This window comes from Pagrus major, chromosome 13 (assembly GCF_040436345.1).
Source record: "Pagrus major chromosome 13, Pma_NU_1.0".
In the NCBI taxonomy this organism is placed as follows: domain Eukaryota; kingdom Metazoa; phylum Chordata; class Actinopteri; order Spariformes; family Sparidae; genus Pagrus; species Pagrus major.
Window position 1 is genome coordinate 775,907 of NC_133227.1, and position 14,736 is coordinate 790,642.

Here is a 14,736-nt window from a genome sequence, read left to right on the forward strand (position 1 = left end):
CATTTTTCTGTGCAAGAAGCAAGCCTTAAATCACATGTATCTCTAATTTTAAAAGGAGCTTTGGGGAACTGGTCTTTTATCTCAGCAGACTCCATTTCTAAACTAACGTTAGGTACTGTCGCTCTCTGTTAGCAGAGCACAGAGAGGCACTGAGACGAGGCACTCGACAAACATCTATGAAGTCGCAGCATTAAACAACTTAAACAAATCATGCTCAGGCTTGTGTAGGAAACTGGGAGAGATGGTCAATGGATCACATCATGATACAATCCTCTCACATATGGTCAATAAAAAAAGTTATTAATATATGTAAATTGCTAAATATTGTCACACATTGCCCCTCTAAATTATCAAAAATATTTAACAATTCAATCAACTATAGCAGTCCACACCTTAATATCAGAGAATCTTGATCTTATCTTGATTTATGTATTATAATAAAACCAACATGTCCATGTGACTAATGTCTTAATCGTTACATAATCACAGCCCCATTAAGCTTTTAAAGTAAGTTTTACAATGGTGTCAATCACCCTGCGATACAAAGAGTACATGCAGTTCACATTTCATAGCTTAAAGATTTTAGCATTGGTTCTACAGTAGTATTAATCACCTGGTTGTACATTCACTCAGTTGGCAGGTTATGAGGCTTGCCCATAAATCCATTTATGTCAAAAAAGGTAGACCAAATACCAAACACCTCTTTTCCTCTGACATCCCACTCAGGGTGGGAAGCTCAAATGTCGTACTGCTGTGTTCTTGGCTGCAGGTCATATAAATGTAGGCAACCTGACAAGTTGTCATTTCACTCTTTCCTTATTTATTAGTAACTGTAAAGACAACAGATATTTTAATCCGGAGGGACATCAGAACATTTTTAAAAGTAAAACCACAGGTTTGATAACTGATTAGCTAACGTTAGACCTCAACAAACACATTTTAATGTGGGAAATTGGTGGAGTTACAATTTAAGGCTTTGACATAGTGCACTTTCAGCTCCAGCAAACTAATTCATAGGGTTTATTGCAGTGCTGTTGTTTTAGACTGCATCATTTAAAGCTACATATACCTAATAAACTGGCAACTGAGTATGTATTTGATTTTCCAAAGTCAAGAGAGCTTCTAAATGTAAGTCTTCCCAACATTAATATGTCAACATTCAGTTGATTCCCATTTCAAATGGTAAATTGAGCCCAAGAATTGTGATTCCAAGGCAAAGAAGAAAAGACTGAACAGCTTTGGTAGACAAAGACCCAACAGGTGCTGTTGGAGTCTGTGGGGGGGCTTGGGAGCTGTTGGTGGGAGTTTGTGAGCTGTTGGTGGGAGTTTGCCGGACACTGTAGGAACAAGAGCCAACATTACCCACCCCATCAACAAGCAGCAGTTCCACATCAGGGGAACAGCAAGATGCAGTGTAGGACACCAGCGTTACGTTCTCGTTGCCAGCGGCCAGGCTGGTGTTCATGGTGCCATTCCCCTGTCTGAGGCTAATACGGTCAATACCTGTCCCGTTAGCCCCATCAGTCACTTGAACTGAGAGCTTCCATGTGGACAAGCTGCAGTCTTCAGTGCAGTTGGACTGCAGGCTGAGCAGCTCACACAGCGGCTCAGTGAAATCAGTCACCTACAGTATGAGGAGAAGAAAAAGTCAGAAAAGAAAAAAGCTAGAATGATTATTCACTGCCATCACATTTCAACTGGAGAGTTACCGTTTTAAGGACAGTGAGACGCATCACAAGATAGTTGGTGTCTGCTCCTCCTGGAGATTCAGCCTCAATGGTCAGGGTGACGTCGGTACCAGACGTAGTGGTAACAGGTGCTGTGAGGTTCACTGTACCATTAGCACTACCTTCAGTGTCCAGGACTAAACTGGACGGGAACGTCGAAGTAAATCCTCGGTCATTGGTAGCTCGGATAGTGAAGGTTCCTCCTGCACTGCTGGTCTCCACAGAGAAGGGAACTGAAAATGTTTCTCCTGGTGCTAAGATGCGATTTGTATCAGCCTCAAAATGGAATAAAAAGTGGGAGAATCAGTCATTTAAAATATAGATGACATGAGATCTTAAGTCTCATGCAGTAACACTGGACAGAAGTTTGTTACCTCACTGTTGCAAAAGAGCATATTTTTCTTGCCTTATCAGTCGTAATAAACATAATCCTAGAATTTTTTTTTGACACTGTAGCTAAACTTGCTCAAAAGGCTGCCATCTCTCAGCTGTGCACCTTTTATTGTAAATAATAATAAATGAGTGCAACCAAGTCATATCTGTTTTTTAGATGAAGTAGTTTTACTTACAACAGTAACAGTCACAGTCGATGCTTGGATGCTGCTGGATGACTGCCTCTGGAAGGTCCCAGAGGATCTGGAGGAACCGTCGCTGTTCTGCCCCTTCACGAGCACCACAAACTCCTCTGATGGTACCCTGTTAAACTGTACCAAGAAGTCTCCTCCACCCACAGCTCTCACACTGCCATTGACATTTCCTGACCCCGATGATTCAACCAGAATCACTTCTGTCACCGTGGCGGAGGTACTCCCGGTGACCGTCAATAACAGACTACCATTAAAACCTTCAGAAAAAGAGAGAATGCGCTGAAATATACTGAAGTTAATAAAATGTCATATGTCTTTCATGAAGTCTGTTTCCTTTACCAGCTCTGGGACGATTGTCTATGACTTCCAAACCTCCAAATGGGCCACGTGATGCTTCCAAAAAGTCAAACAGGAAGTCAATGGAACTCTCACCTGCAAATAACCAAAAGTCACAAGAAAGGACAATCAACCAACGAGGGGACATGCTGAACATATCAGGCCATATTTCAAGGTAAAACAACATATTTGATAACCCGTTAGCTAATATTAGCATTCAACCACTTTCTGGCTAACATTATACTATTCCTTCTGCATAAAGTAGTTCTCGTAAAAAATGTTAAACACAAAATCTGTGGATTATTCAAAGTACCTGCAACGTTGTGGTTGGAAATACATGTTATTGTTGAATGAATGAATTTAATCCATTTACCTCCACTATATTTTGTTGATGGCATAAGGCTACATAAGGCAAAGTGTTTGATATCTCAAAATCTCAGGAAAAAACACCAAAACACCAAGCCTTACTGTATGTGCATAGTTATTGGCTACATAACACCTCTTTTGTGATCTGGATGAATGTGCCCATGTCCATGTCATCATGAAGTTCTCACCTACGACCTTCAGAGTGTAGGGATTTGTTGACACCATTTTCATTTCCCACAGTCCCACTTCTGTTTTTAGCTTCAGATTCTTGAAATTTCCCACTGTCTGGGATGCAGTGATCAATGCTCCTGTCGTGTCGGTGCTTTGCTGAGAGACACCTGAAAGCAAAGCCAGGGCAAAAAATGAAGCACACTGGTTAAAAGACTGAGTAAACTAACTTCCGTTCTTTTTTAACAATGGAAATTTTTCTGAGATCAGTTGTAAAGTAGTAGCGTGCATTGTTGTAACTGTACCTCTGTGTGACACTGAATACTACCACTAGATGGGGTCAAAGTCAGGAAATTTCAAAGCTTACATAAAGTGGCTTTAAAATACCTTTTATAATACTTATTGACAATAATACAATTACCACTTTTAAAAGATGTAATCTCTAAAGCAGAATCACCTGAGGGACTGATGAGAGTAAAGGTGACAGAGCTCCCAGTGATGTAAACTGTGAGGTTTTTTACTGACTCGTCAACTGTGAAGGTGAAAGTTTCAGCCTTTCCTGGACTCCTAGCTGCCTGCAGGAGGGTCACCTAGGGGGTTAAATGAAACTGGTGACACAACTGAAAATTTTAAACAATCAGAAAAGTCATTAATGAGTGAGAGCATTCCTTCATACCAGAGAGGAGCTGGATGACTCTGTAACGATGCTGACGGCCTCAGGGAGCTCCCTCTTTGTGACTTCAATAGACTGACCTCCTGAAGTCTGAGCCAGGTCTCTGTAAAGCTGGGCATCTGATGTCGCTAACCGACTCTGTTGTTGTTGTTGTTGTTGTTGATCGTTACTTATCTGTCTTCTACGACGAAATCCCAGTCTGCCTGTAAACATGCAGTTCACCTGAAAAGAAATCAAATGAATGGAAAAAAAAGTGCACTATGTAGTTTTTGAGAAGAAATTTTAATTAGAAGAGAAAAATCTTCATTGATGAATTAATCAAACTCAATGCCCCCATGTTGCTTTTTTACAAGCTACTATACAGTATAGCTGCCTTATTTAGCAGAAGATTTTGCCCCGTCTTGAGAGTTTGACTTCCTCTGATTGGACGGTCAGTAGGCAAAGTGGCAACACGCTGATTGGCTGAGGTGTAAAACATATCATGTCAGTTTTTTTAACAGTGATATACTAGGAATACTCACCACTGTCTTGGTGCGCTCTATGAGCGCAGTCACTGTGCTTTTCAGGTGACTGTCTTTAGCAGCTGCATCCGTGAAGAGGAAGATCTCAGAATTAGGAGGAGCACCAGTTAAAGCCAGCTGTAAGAGGAAGAGAGGACCGAAAGGATACAGTAGTTTGACGTAACTCTTTTCATATCATTAAATTTTATAGAGACTGATTTTGAAGTAGTGTCAAAGACATCACAGCACCTGCAGCCCCGATAGACTCATTTCAGGAGCATCTCCTCCACCAGCTGCTGACAGTGAATTTATAGCGTTCTTGAAGATGTTTGGGTCTGTAGTTCTCATCAGCGGCCCAAAACCTGAGGTTCAGGTGTGGAGAAAACTGCTTTATTTTTCATATTGTGCTCGTGTTTTTTGAGTGATTTACAGACACAGATATTTTTCTGCATATTATTTGAGCAATCATAATTTTCCAACAGGTATATAGCACATGTCAGCTTACAAAAATCTGCAGGTTTATTTCAGTTAATTACAGTTCAGAAGGCAAGCAGATAAAGAGCAAGTTCATAAACTTCATAGCACAAACATCCATTTATTTAATTTAAGAGGAAAATAAGGATTAAAAGTCTATTAAGGGACTCGTCATACTACCTGGATCACTGAAAGGTACAAGAATATAAACTGAGGGCTCATCTTCTGTTCCCACTTTGCTGTTGATTATAGAGGAAGTGACGGTCCTCACTGTTGCAATGTCATTACTCATGCTACCCGTTGTGTCGATCACAAAACAAAGAGCTTTACCGGAAATTCCCATCATCCTGAGGGAAGAACAGAGACAATTAAAAGAGACATAAAATACATACAAACCCTTTGCTTTGCCTCCTTATGGTACATAACCGAAACATGCACAATGGGTTTCTTACTGTAAGAATGTTTTGTCACCAGCAGCCCCCTCGAATGTCCTCCAGCAGCTCACTGGTTGCAGCTACCGCCATGTTTGCTGCTGCCATATGGAGATGTCCATGCTCGGACTTCATCTTGTCTTTGTTGATCCCACCTTTAGGCTCGATTTCTTTTGATTCATCAAAACGTCCTCCATGGCTGCATTTTCCTGTGTGAGGAGGGACAACCTATCAGTGTGTGTTTTTAGAAACTAGCAACAGTGTTTTAGCTTTAGAGCAGTGATTTGTGAACGGTTTATTTACAAGCCTAAAGATTGACATTTTCTAAATAGTCTTTGTACTGTAAATTAAGTACAGTTCTTTAGGTAGGCACTGTCAGGACATTTACCGTCTGGTTTGCTCTTTGAAAGACTAAAATATCCGGAGGTAAGTATCTTCTCCAGTAGGATATCCTCCAAAATGTTGTTTGTGCAGTCATCTCCATCACAGTTGCGACAGGTTGCTCTGCTTAAAGCTGTGGGAGAGAAAATCCACCAGACATTTTGAGTCTTTTAACTGTTTTGTTTTGAAAATGATCTCTTATCACATTTCTCTCTCTTTTGGTAACACAGCCAAACACTTGCATGAGCTCTTTACCTGCTATGTTACCAATGCTGGTGCCTGATCTGATCAGATTGGTGTTTGGGAGAGTGTTTTCCATTTCCACCCAGTTGCTATGACTGTAGAAATCCTGTTATTTGAAAAGAAGAACAAGTTAAATATTTTCATAAGCCATTTTATTGTTCCTTTTTAATAGAATGTTGAAAAGTACATAAACTGATAATACATTTGATTTATAAAGCTCTTTTCTTAACAAAGTTAGGGAGTGCTTTACAAGAGAACCTTTAAACATGACCGATTGCCTCTCCATGTCATTTCAAGTGAAAAATATGTGTATTCCAAAAAGCTCCAACTGCAAAATCCATCCCTGAACCCAGCCCTCATCCTATTCCTTTCCGTCTTCTCCTGCAAACTAGCTACACTTCAGTGCATCACAGCCTCATACTTGTGTCACATCATTGTTTCTTTTGTGGTTACTTGATTGTTTGAAGTTAGCATTTGTTTTATTTACTTTGTTACCTGTAACTTGATAAAACCTAGTAAGAAGTAATGTCAATATTGTGGATAACCCAGTTAACTAATGTATTTCATGAGAACTATAAAAAAAATTACAGAGTACAATAAAATTTAAAAAATAGCACACTGGCTCATGGAAATACACTGTTATGCTGCTTGCTGAACTTAAATTAAGAGTTTTAGTTTTGAAGTGCAACATTTTTGTGAGAACATTTTAATAAACACAGGAACCAAACAAATAATAGACAGTACCTGTAAAGGGTGTGAGATTTCTCCAAGTTTTTCTCTTGCTGCCTCAAAGTTCATTTCCTTGTTGCTCGCCTTCACTATTGCCAGTCCTTCTGTGATGACTCTCCTTCCCTCTGCAAACCTTTCATTGTCAAAATGGTATTCGGGGTCGGAGGCATGAGAAGAGTCTACGAGCCGATTCATTCGTTGGATTAATTTGATGGTTTGGCGGAATCTCTTGGATGATTTTGATGCTCGACAGGCAGCAGCAACAGACTCGGCTGTAAAAGGCTGAGGCTGCACACACACACACACACACACACACACACACACACACACACACACACACACACACACACACACACACACACACACTGTAGTGTCAAATCAAACTGTATAAATATAATGTATAATTTATTCGGATTGAACACTTACAGGAAAACTGAAGTCTTTGCCACCAGCCAGGGCCAGAGCACGACACGCCTGCAAGGTTGTATTTAAGATCGCTCTCTGAGTGATGTCTTCATGCTTTTGATTGGTTGCTTTTCTGAAAAGAAAATCAATAACAAACTCACGATCGAGCTCAATTTCAAACCCACAAACTCCACTCTGCATGAGCAGGAGACACAGTGCCACCAAGCCAGGAGACATCGCTGCACAACCCCGGGTCTGTTTCAGTGCTGAAAGATGAAAAAACACAGCTTTAGTATAAATCACTGAGATCAGTCCTAACCCAGGTCATTATCTCAACAACTGAATATTTCACATTAACACAAATCTTTGTCAGCTCAACTGACATTGAATTCAAAGTTGTGTATAAACATTCAAAATATTTATCAACATGGTAAACGTTTTTACATCCTCAAGAATCAAAAACACAAAACGGTGACTAAATTGTTCATTATAAAATAAGTATGTTAAAGATATTCTTGAAAAAAATCTCAGCAGAAAGAGAAACGTGGTGCAGAAATTCTTCTAATTAAAAATAAAAAAATACTGAAATCTGACTTACATCAAATTGTATTTTTTTAACACAATAAATAGTTATTAGATATGACAATACCATATCACAGGTCCTGATTTTGTCTTGTATGCTGTTTACGGTTTGTGACAACCCTATTTATAATGTTCCACATCCGAGGTGGAGTCACGACTGTGCTGAGCCTGTTCGACCTGTTGCACATTGTTGCTGGTACTGGCCCTCATCTCAGTTTCTGACATCCTAAGTCTCTCTGGCAAAGTCTGCAGAAATATGGACTGAGAAAGTGGCCAGAAAGGGCTCAAAATGTCTTTGACAGTCGGACAGCCCTCACAGACTTAATGGGAACGGCCTCAAAGTCTGTGAGTGTGTGAGTGTGGACCCTGGGATTGGGCCATTGTACATTCTTTAACATTTACCATGATGTTGTCTCTTTTCTGTTGCAATGTCCGGAGCTGGGTCAGCATTGATCTTATCCTGGTTATGATTGTTTGTGTAAATGTTGTACAAAGACTCTGAAAGTAGCTTCTTTTATTTAAAACAGAAACACAACAAGACACTAGTCAGATAAGATTCTGGATATCAAAGCTTGTTTTCTCGAGATAACAAGAAAAAAAAAAACACACATGAAAACTGATCTTTGTGATCATTAGATAACAGCATTAATAAAGTTATAGAACCTATGGCCATTAAGGGCTTCAGTTTATAATACAGTCAGCTCATCTGCATTTTTTGTTTATTTTCCCTGTGGTTTGTGCAAATGTGCTCAGAAAATTATCTGTGGGAGAAACTGTTGCATTAAAGCAATAGTAGTTGTTGGTTTGTCATTTGCACATCTCCACATTCATTATATTGAGAAACTGATATTGATAGACATAAAACACACCAAGACATTAATAATATCAATCAAAGGTAGATATGGATGGTGAGAGATTTACTCCTCCTGTAAGATTGCTATTAAAAAAAGGGTGGTTGGGTTGGGTGACCTGTTTTGCGGATCAATTTCCCGACAGTACGAGCTGATGTACAGTATGACAGTTATTTCTTGAATGGGAGGACACTCCTTTCATTCAAGGCTACTCCACCAACCAATCAGTAGAAAAAACTTTTAGAAGTTTACACTTTTGAGTATTCAATGTGATAGACAGATCAGTGTAAGCAGCTAAAAATCAATGAGATTATCAAAAATCAACTCAATGCAAATGTGTTACTGTCCAGTAGGCTACAGCTTTTGTTCACCAGTAGGGAAAATAAATTACACACATCGGTGGGTGTTTGAAAGCTATAGGCCAATAAAATGTATATTTAAATAAGTAAGCTTTATGTACATTCTGATGCATTGATCAATAATGGTTATCTCTGGATACCAAAGCTCATTTTCTGAAGTTAACAAGAAAAAAAAAAATCACGAGTAAACTGATGTTTGTGATCATTAGATAACAGCATTAATAAAATTATTGAACCTATGGCCATTAAGGGCTTCTCTTTATAATACAATCAGCTCATCTGCAATGTTTTAAATGTATTTTCCCTTTGGTTTGTGCAAAATGTGCTCAGAAAATTATCTGTGGGAGAAACTGTTGCATTAAAGCAATAGTATTTGTTGGTTTGTCATTTGCACATCTCCACATTCATTATATTGAGAAACTGATATTGATAGGGGCTGATAGTAAAACATAAAACACACCAAGACATTAATAATATCAATCAAAGGCAGATATGGATGGTGAGAGATTTACTCTTCCTGTAAGATTACTATTTAAAAAGCTAAGCACAAATCCTTCTGCTGTATAGTTGAGATCTTTCATTTCATGTCTCATGCTCACAGGTTGGGTAATCTGTTTTGCGGATCAATTTCCCGACAGTAGGAGCTGATGTACAGTATGACAGTTATTTCTTGAATGGGAAGGACACTCCTTTAATCAAGATTAATAAAATTATTGAACCTTTGGCTATTAAGGGCTTATCATAATAATACAGTCAACTCATTTTTATGAGTCAACTCAAAGCTTTCTGTTATGTGTTTGAGTTCTGTCATTGTCATGTCCCATGCTAACAGGTTGGGTTAGATAACTGCTTTTGCATTCAATTTCCCGACAGCAGGAGTGGATGTACAGGAAGTGAGTCATTTGGGAGGATATTCCATTCCAGGTTACTCAACTGTCTTTAAAATTGAAAATACTTTTAGAAGTTTACACTTTTGAATATTCTCATTTAACTGTAAAGGATGTAGCTTCATTAATTTAAAATAAAATGCAATCTCAAATGTCTTTAAAATCTGATAGCAATATATTGGCAGACATTTTTGCTCTTTACTGGGGTAAGCATGCAAAAGAAACAATGGCAGGAACAGCATGTGGAACAAGGTCAAAGGGCTACAATAAACATAACATTAAGGGGACAGACCCTGTGTTGCCTGTGTTTGTAAATGATTTATGGAGGGAGGAGAGGGTGTGGGGGGTGAGGAGAGACAACCATTTACATGTCTACTCCGGTTTTCTTTCATTGAAGACCTCTCTTTATTCTCTTTATTTTATCAGTCAATTTATCAGACTGGACTTCCACATTTGTTTAAAAAGCAACAAGGCAGAAGTTTGTCAAATATGGGGGTAAGATGTTTTTGAGGAAATCGCAGCAAAACTTCCTGGAGGAAACAGAGGATTTCCTGTATTTTCCAATGGCATCATTTGTACAGGATTGTGTGTTCTGTTTGATTCCATCACTGCTGCTTCTGCTGCTGTGCTTGGCCCCCCACTGGCCCAGGGTGCACTGTTGGACGAGGCAGGCTGTCAAAGCTGCAGCCTGGAGACTCTGGGTCATTATTTGCCTGATCCTAGAGCTGCCACTGGACGAGAATACAAGCGCATGGACGGATCAGGCTGGATCACCATGGACGAATGTTTTGTCTGGGTCAGGTCAGGCCTCAGATGGCCCCAGGCTCATCTGCAAACCTACTGCGCTGGCCAAATATCTGCTCCGGCACTGTGGCTGTCTGGCCAGGCCGAGACTGGCCTCCTGGCCCAGGGGAGACCCCCATATACAGACTCTGTCCAGCATGCTGTGTGGACAACATGGAGACAGTTTACAGTTCGCTAGAGACCATCTGCTACTGAGAGATGGGGATATTGTCGCTCTGGACTGGGGGGTTGAGAGGAGGAGGTGGGAGGGGAGGAAGGAGCATCAGTCAGGGGGAAAGGCGCTAGGCTGTTTCACCATGACGCCTCCCGTCCTGCTCGTCATCCCTCAGTTCTGGGGAGGGATGACCCCCCACCTAAAGCTACTGTGCCATCAGGCCGTGCGTCAGGGCTTTTATGTGGTGGTGTTTCACGCTCGAGGCACAGCGGGGTGCCCGCTGACCACAGCACGGCTGACTGAGTTTGGAGACCCAGCTGATCTTGAGCAGGTATAAAAACATGTCCGGTGTACATGCCTTTGTTATGTTGTTATGTTTTGGGAGAAGTACACATAAAGGGTAACTCCACCAATTTGACACATTACAGTGTTTATCTGTTGAGTACTAGTGCATATATGAAAAAGAGTAGTAAAAAGCCTTCTTTGGCTCCAGAAGAAGCTGCATGTAATCTGATTTACTGCCTCCAGTGATGTCACTCAGTGGTGCAGTTGCATTGTGGGTAATGTAGGCGCCAGATTTTAAAAAGAAAGAAGAATGTGTAGAATATAGGAGGTGATATCTCTTATTCTGCTGTACGGATTTTGATCATTTGTTTTCAAACTGTATATAATGACTCCAACATTGTTATAGGAGTGTGATGCTAGACCAGTGGACCACTGCTAACTGTTGGAAGGGTTAGGAATTTCGGCTCGCTTGACCATTCAGGGGAGATGAAGAAAACTCTGAGACACAGATGACTTACGTTGAAGTAGTTTATAAAACATGGTCATGGAGGAACAACATAACAGCACATCTGTCTGCACAGTGCGATGTCATGTTAATCCTGTCAAGTCTCCATAATGTTCAGATTATTTCTACAGCTCAGAAAGCATCCCTCCCATACATGGTTATCTGTTTAACAACAAAGAAGGGAAAAGTTACTGCAGAGCTTCTCACCTCCGGCCAAGTGAGGAATAGAAAGAAAATGAGTAGAAGACAGTAAGTCTGCTACCATAGATAGATCGAAGGCCATCCTACGAGTTTACACAAACAATCAGCTTTGGTTTGTCGGGGATCTGTTCTGTAGACACATCTACTCAGCTTCAAACTGCTAAGTTTGCAAAGACCATGAGCGATATAAAGTCATAGAGCAGATGTCACTATGCCGTCATCCATACCTTATCGAGTCGTTGTTGTACGTTTACACAGGGTACGTACGACATCCCATCTTATGAGGCCAGAAAGTTCTGGACCTCAGATATTTCTCCCACAGATGGGACAGTTTATGTTGGATTAGTGATTGTTTCCTTTTCTACATGTACCCTTCTTTCATTTCTATGTCACAATTTGGTGACAACAACCACTGACGATGTTTGATTCATTTAGTGTGAATAATTACCTGTTGCTGCATTTCTAAGACTGATGCTGATTCAGTGCAATACTTATTTGTTGTTACAAGACTTGTTACCAATTATGCAGATATATGACATAGTTTTTACCCTCTGATGATGTTATGTGGCACTGCGAGGTCACCTTTCTGCCAAAAGAAATACAGTGAGTGGATATAGGGATAATTATTATTATATAGGGATAATTATTAATTATGATTAATAATGAGATCCAATTTACATTAGATCACCTCAGGGCACCACCCTTGAAGAAGTGAAAAGAGCCAATTCACCAAATCAGTCTCAGAAAAGGTACTAAACTGTTTGCAACTCTGATTAATAATTAACTTAATAACTACAACCAAAATTACCATAACAGCTGTAATGGTTGAAGGATTTTGGAGTCCTTGACAGAGTAGAGGTTGGCAACATTCACTCTTGTACAATATTAAATGGACAGCATGAAGGTTTGGGCCTTCGACAGTTCTAAAGCTGTACACATACAAGTTCATAAAATCACAACCTCCCAGTGTCAGAAATGACTACAGACAGCTTTGTCAGGCATTGAAAGAAGAATTATCTTCTACTTCTGATGAGGCCACAGCAATGGGGGGGGGGGGGCAGTTGCATGCCTATCTCAACTGCGTCGAGATAGGCATGCAGACAAAGGGAGTTGTAGAAGGCCATATGCAGAAATCTTAGCCCAGAATTATGACGAGCCAGCATACTGCTCAGATGATGATCACAGCTTCTCATAATTCCTTCGATAGTGATTACGCCTCAGAATTCCTTTCTGCATTCAGCTACTCAGAGCGTTACAGCCCTGAGCCACAGTTAAAGCAAAACGTAAAATCCAAGAGCCCCAGAAATGCAAGGCAGTAACAGCCAGATATAAACTCCTTAGTATCACAGGGCCAGTGGCACACTGTGATTAACACGAGGAATATTCAAATTCTGAACTGAAATTTTTACAATTTCTACAGAGCACTTTCAACTTGAATTGATAGCAGCAATAGCAAATGGCTTAAAGTGGCAGTTAGTAACCTAAAAGATTTTGGTTAATGTCTATCCATGTAGTAGACCAGTGGGGTTAAGTGTAAAGACTTTTAGCTAAAGGGTTCAAAATGTGAATCTCAAATTTTAGCACTTTCCAAATTATGCTGAAATTGATATTGCACATCTATGAATGATTGCCAACAGTTCACTGCCTCACACGGGGTACCATTATGTTGTACACACTTCACACAAGGCACCATTATGTAGTGCTTCATGCAACATTATTAGGGAGTTTTGGGTTAAATTTGGCTATCAATAATAATTAATGATCATCAGGAATAATGAATAATTAAAACTGCAAGCAGTGATGAACGGACCTCGACCCACGTACGTTGGGCTGTGGCGCCAAAATTTTCAGTAACTTCCTGTGTCCACTGGGTGGCGCTATGGATACGAGACAGTATTGATGCATAGTCGTATTCAGGGCGAACCCCTCTACATGTATGAGCAATTTGGTGTAGATTATTAAACAACTTAAACAAATCATGCTCAGGCTTGTATAGGCAACCGTGAGAGACGGGCAAGGATTCATTTTTCACATCATGATACAATCCTCTCACATATGGTCAATAAAAAAAGTTATTAATACATGTAAATTGCTAAAAATTGTTACACAATGCCCCTCTAAATGATCAAAATCATTTAACAATTCAATCAACTATAGCAGTCCACACCTTAATATCAGAGAATCTTGATTTTATCTTGATTTATGTATTATAATCAAACCAACATGTCCATGTGACTAATGTCTTAATCGTTACATAATCACAGCCCCATTATGCTTTTAAAGTAAGTTTTACAATGGCATCAATCCCACTGCGATACATAGAGTACATGCAGTTCACATTTCATAGCTTAAAGATTTTGGCATTGGTTCTACAGTAGTATTAATCACCTGGTTGTACATTCACTCAGTTGCCAGGTTATGAGGTTTGCCCATGAATCCATTTATGTCAAAAAAGGTAGACCAAATATTAAAAAGCACCTCTCAGTCTAACACAATAAAACACAAAAAACAACAGCCTCCTGAATGTAAACCGTAAAGGGTAACTCCACCAATTTTACACATTAAAGTGTTTTTGCAGGGTCTTGGGGTGAAAACCTGCGTACAATGTGTGAAAAAGTATCATAAAGCTTTTTGTGGCTCCTGAGGAAGCTGACTGTAATCTGATAAATTGCCTCCAGTGATGCCACTCAGTGATTAAGTTGCATTGTGGGTAATGTAGGCACCAGGTTTAAAAAAGCAGTTTATGGACCATATTCACATGGTGGCCATTTTCCTCTGACATCCCACTCAGGGTGGGAAGCTCAAATGTCGTACTGCTGTGTTCTTGGCTACATATAAATGTAGGCAACCTGACAAGTTGTCATTTCACTCTTTCCTTATTTATTAGTAACTGTAAAGACAACAGATATTTTAATCTGGAGGGACATCAGACCATTTTTTTAAGTAAAACCACAGGTTTGATAACTGATTAGCTAACGTTAGCATTCAACAAACACATTTTAATGTGGGAAATTGGTGGAGTTACAATTTAAGGCTTTGACATAGTGCACTTTCAGCTCCAGCAAACTAATTCATAGGGTTAATTGCA

The 14,736-nt window shown here is 39.9% G+C and overlaps 1 protein-coding gene across 1 annotated transcript; it reads right to left on the minus strand.

The window, feature by feature from the left end:
- LOC141007361 (von Willebrand factor A domain-containing protein 7-like) lies at positions 1 to 7,240 on the minus strand. The gene is given in 16 exon segments (XM_073479718.1): positions 1 to 1,624; positions 1,710 to 2,003; positions 2,297 to 2,571; positions 2,654 to 2,746; positions 3,205 to 3,354; positions 3,642 to 3,774; positions 3,861 to 4,079; positions 4,379 to 4,495; positions 4,607 to 4,719; positions 5,012 to 5,178; positions 5,284 to 5,312; positions 5,314 to 5,471; positions 5,651 to 5,776; positions 5,899 to 5,992; positions 6,631 to 6,903; positions 7,042 to 7,240. Coding segments are annotated over 16 exon segments (2,886 nt in total). The 5' UTR covers positions 7,222 to 7,240; the 3' UTR covers positions 1 to 1,159.
- Positions 7,241 to 14,736: the final 7,496 nt, after the last annotated feature.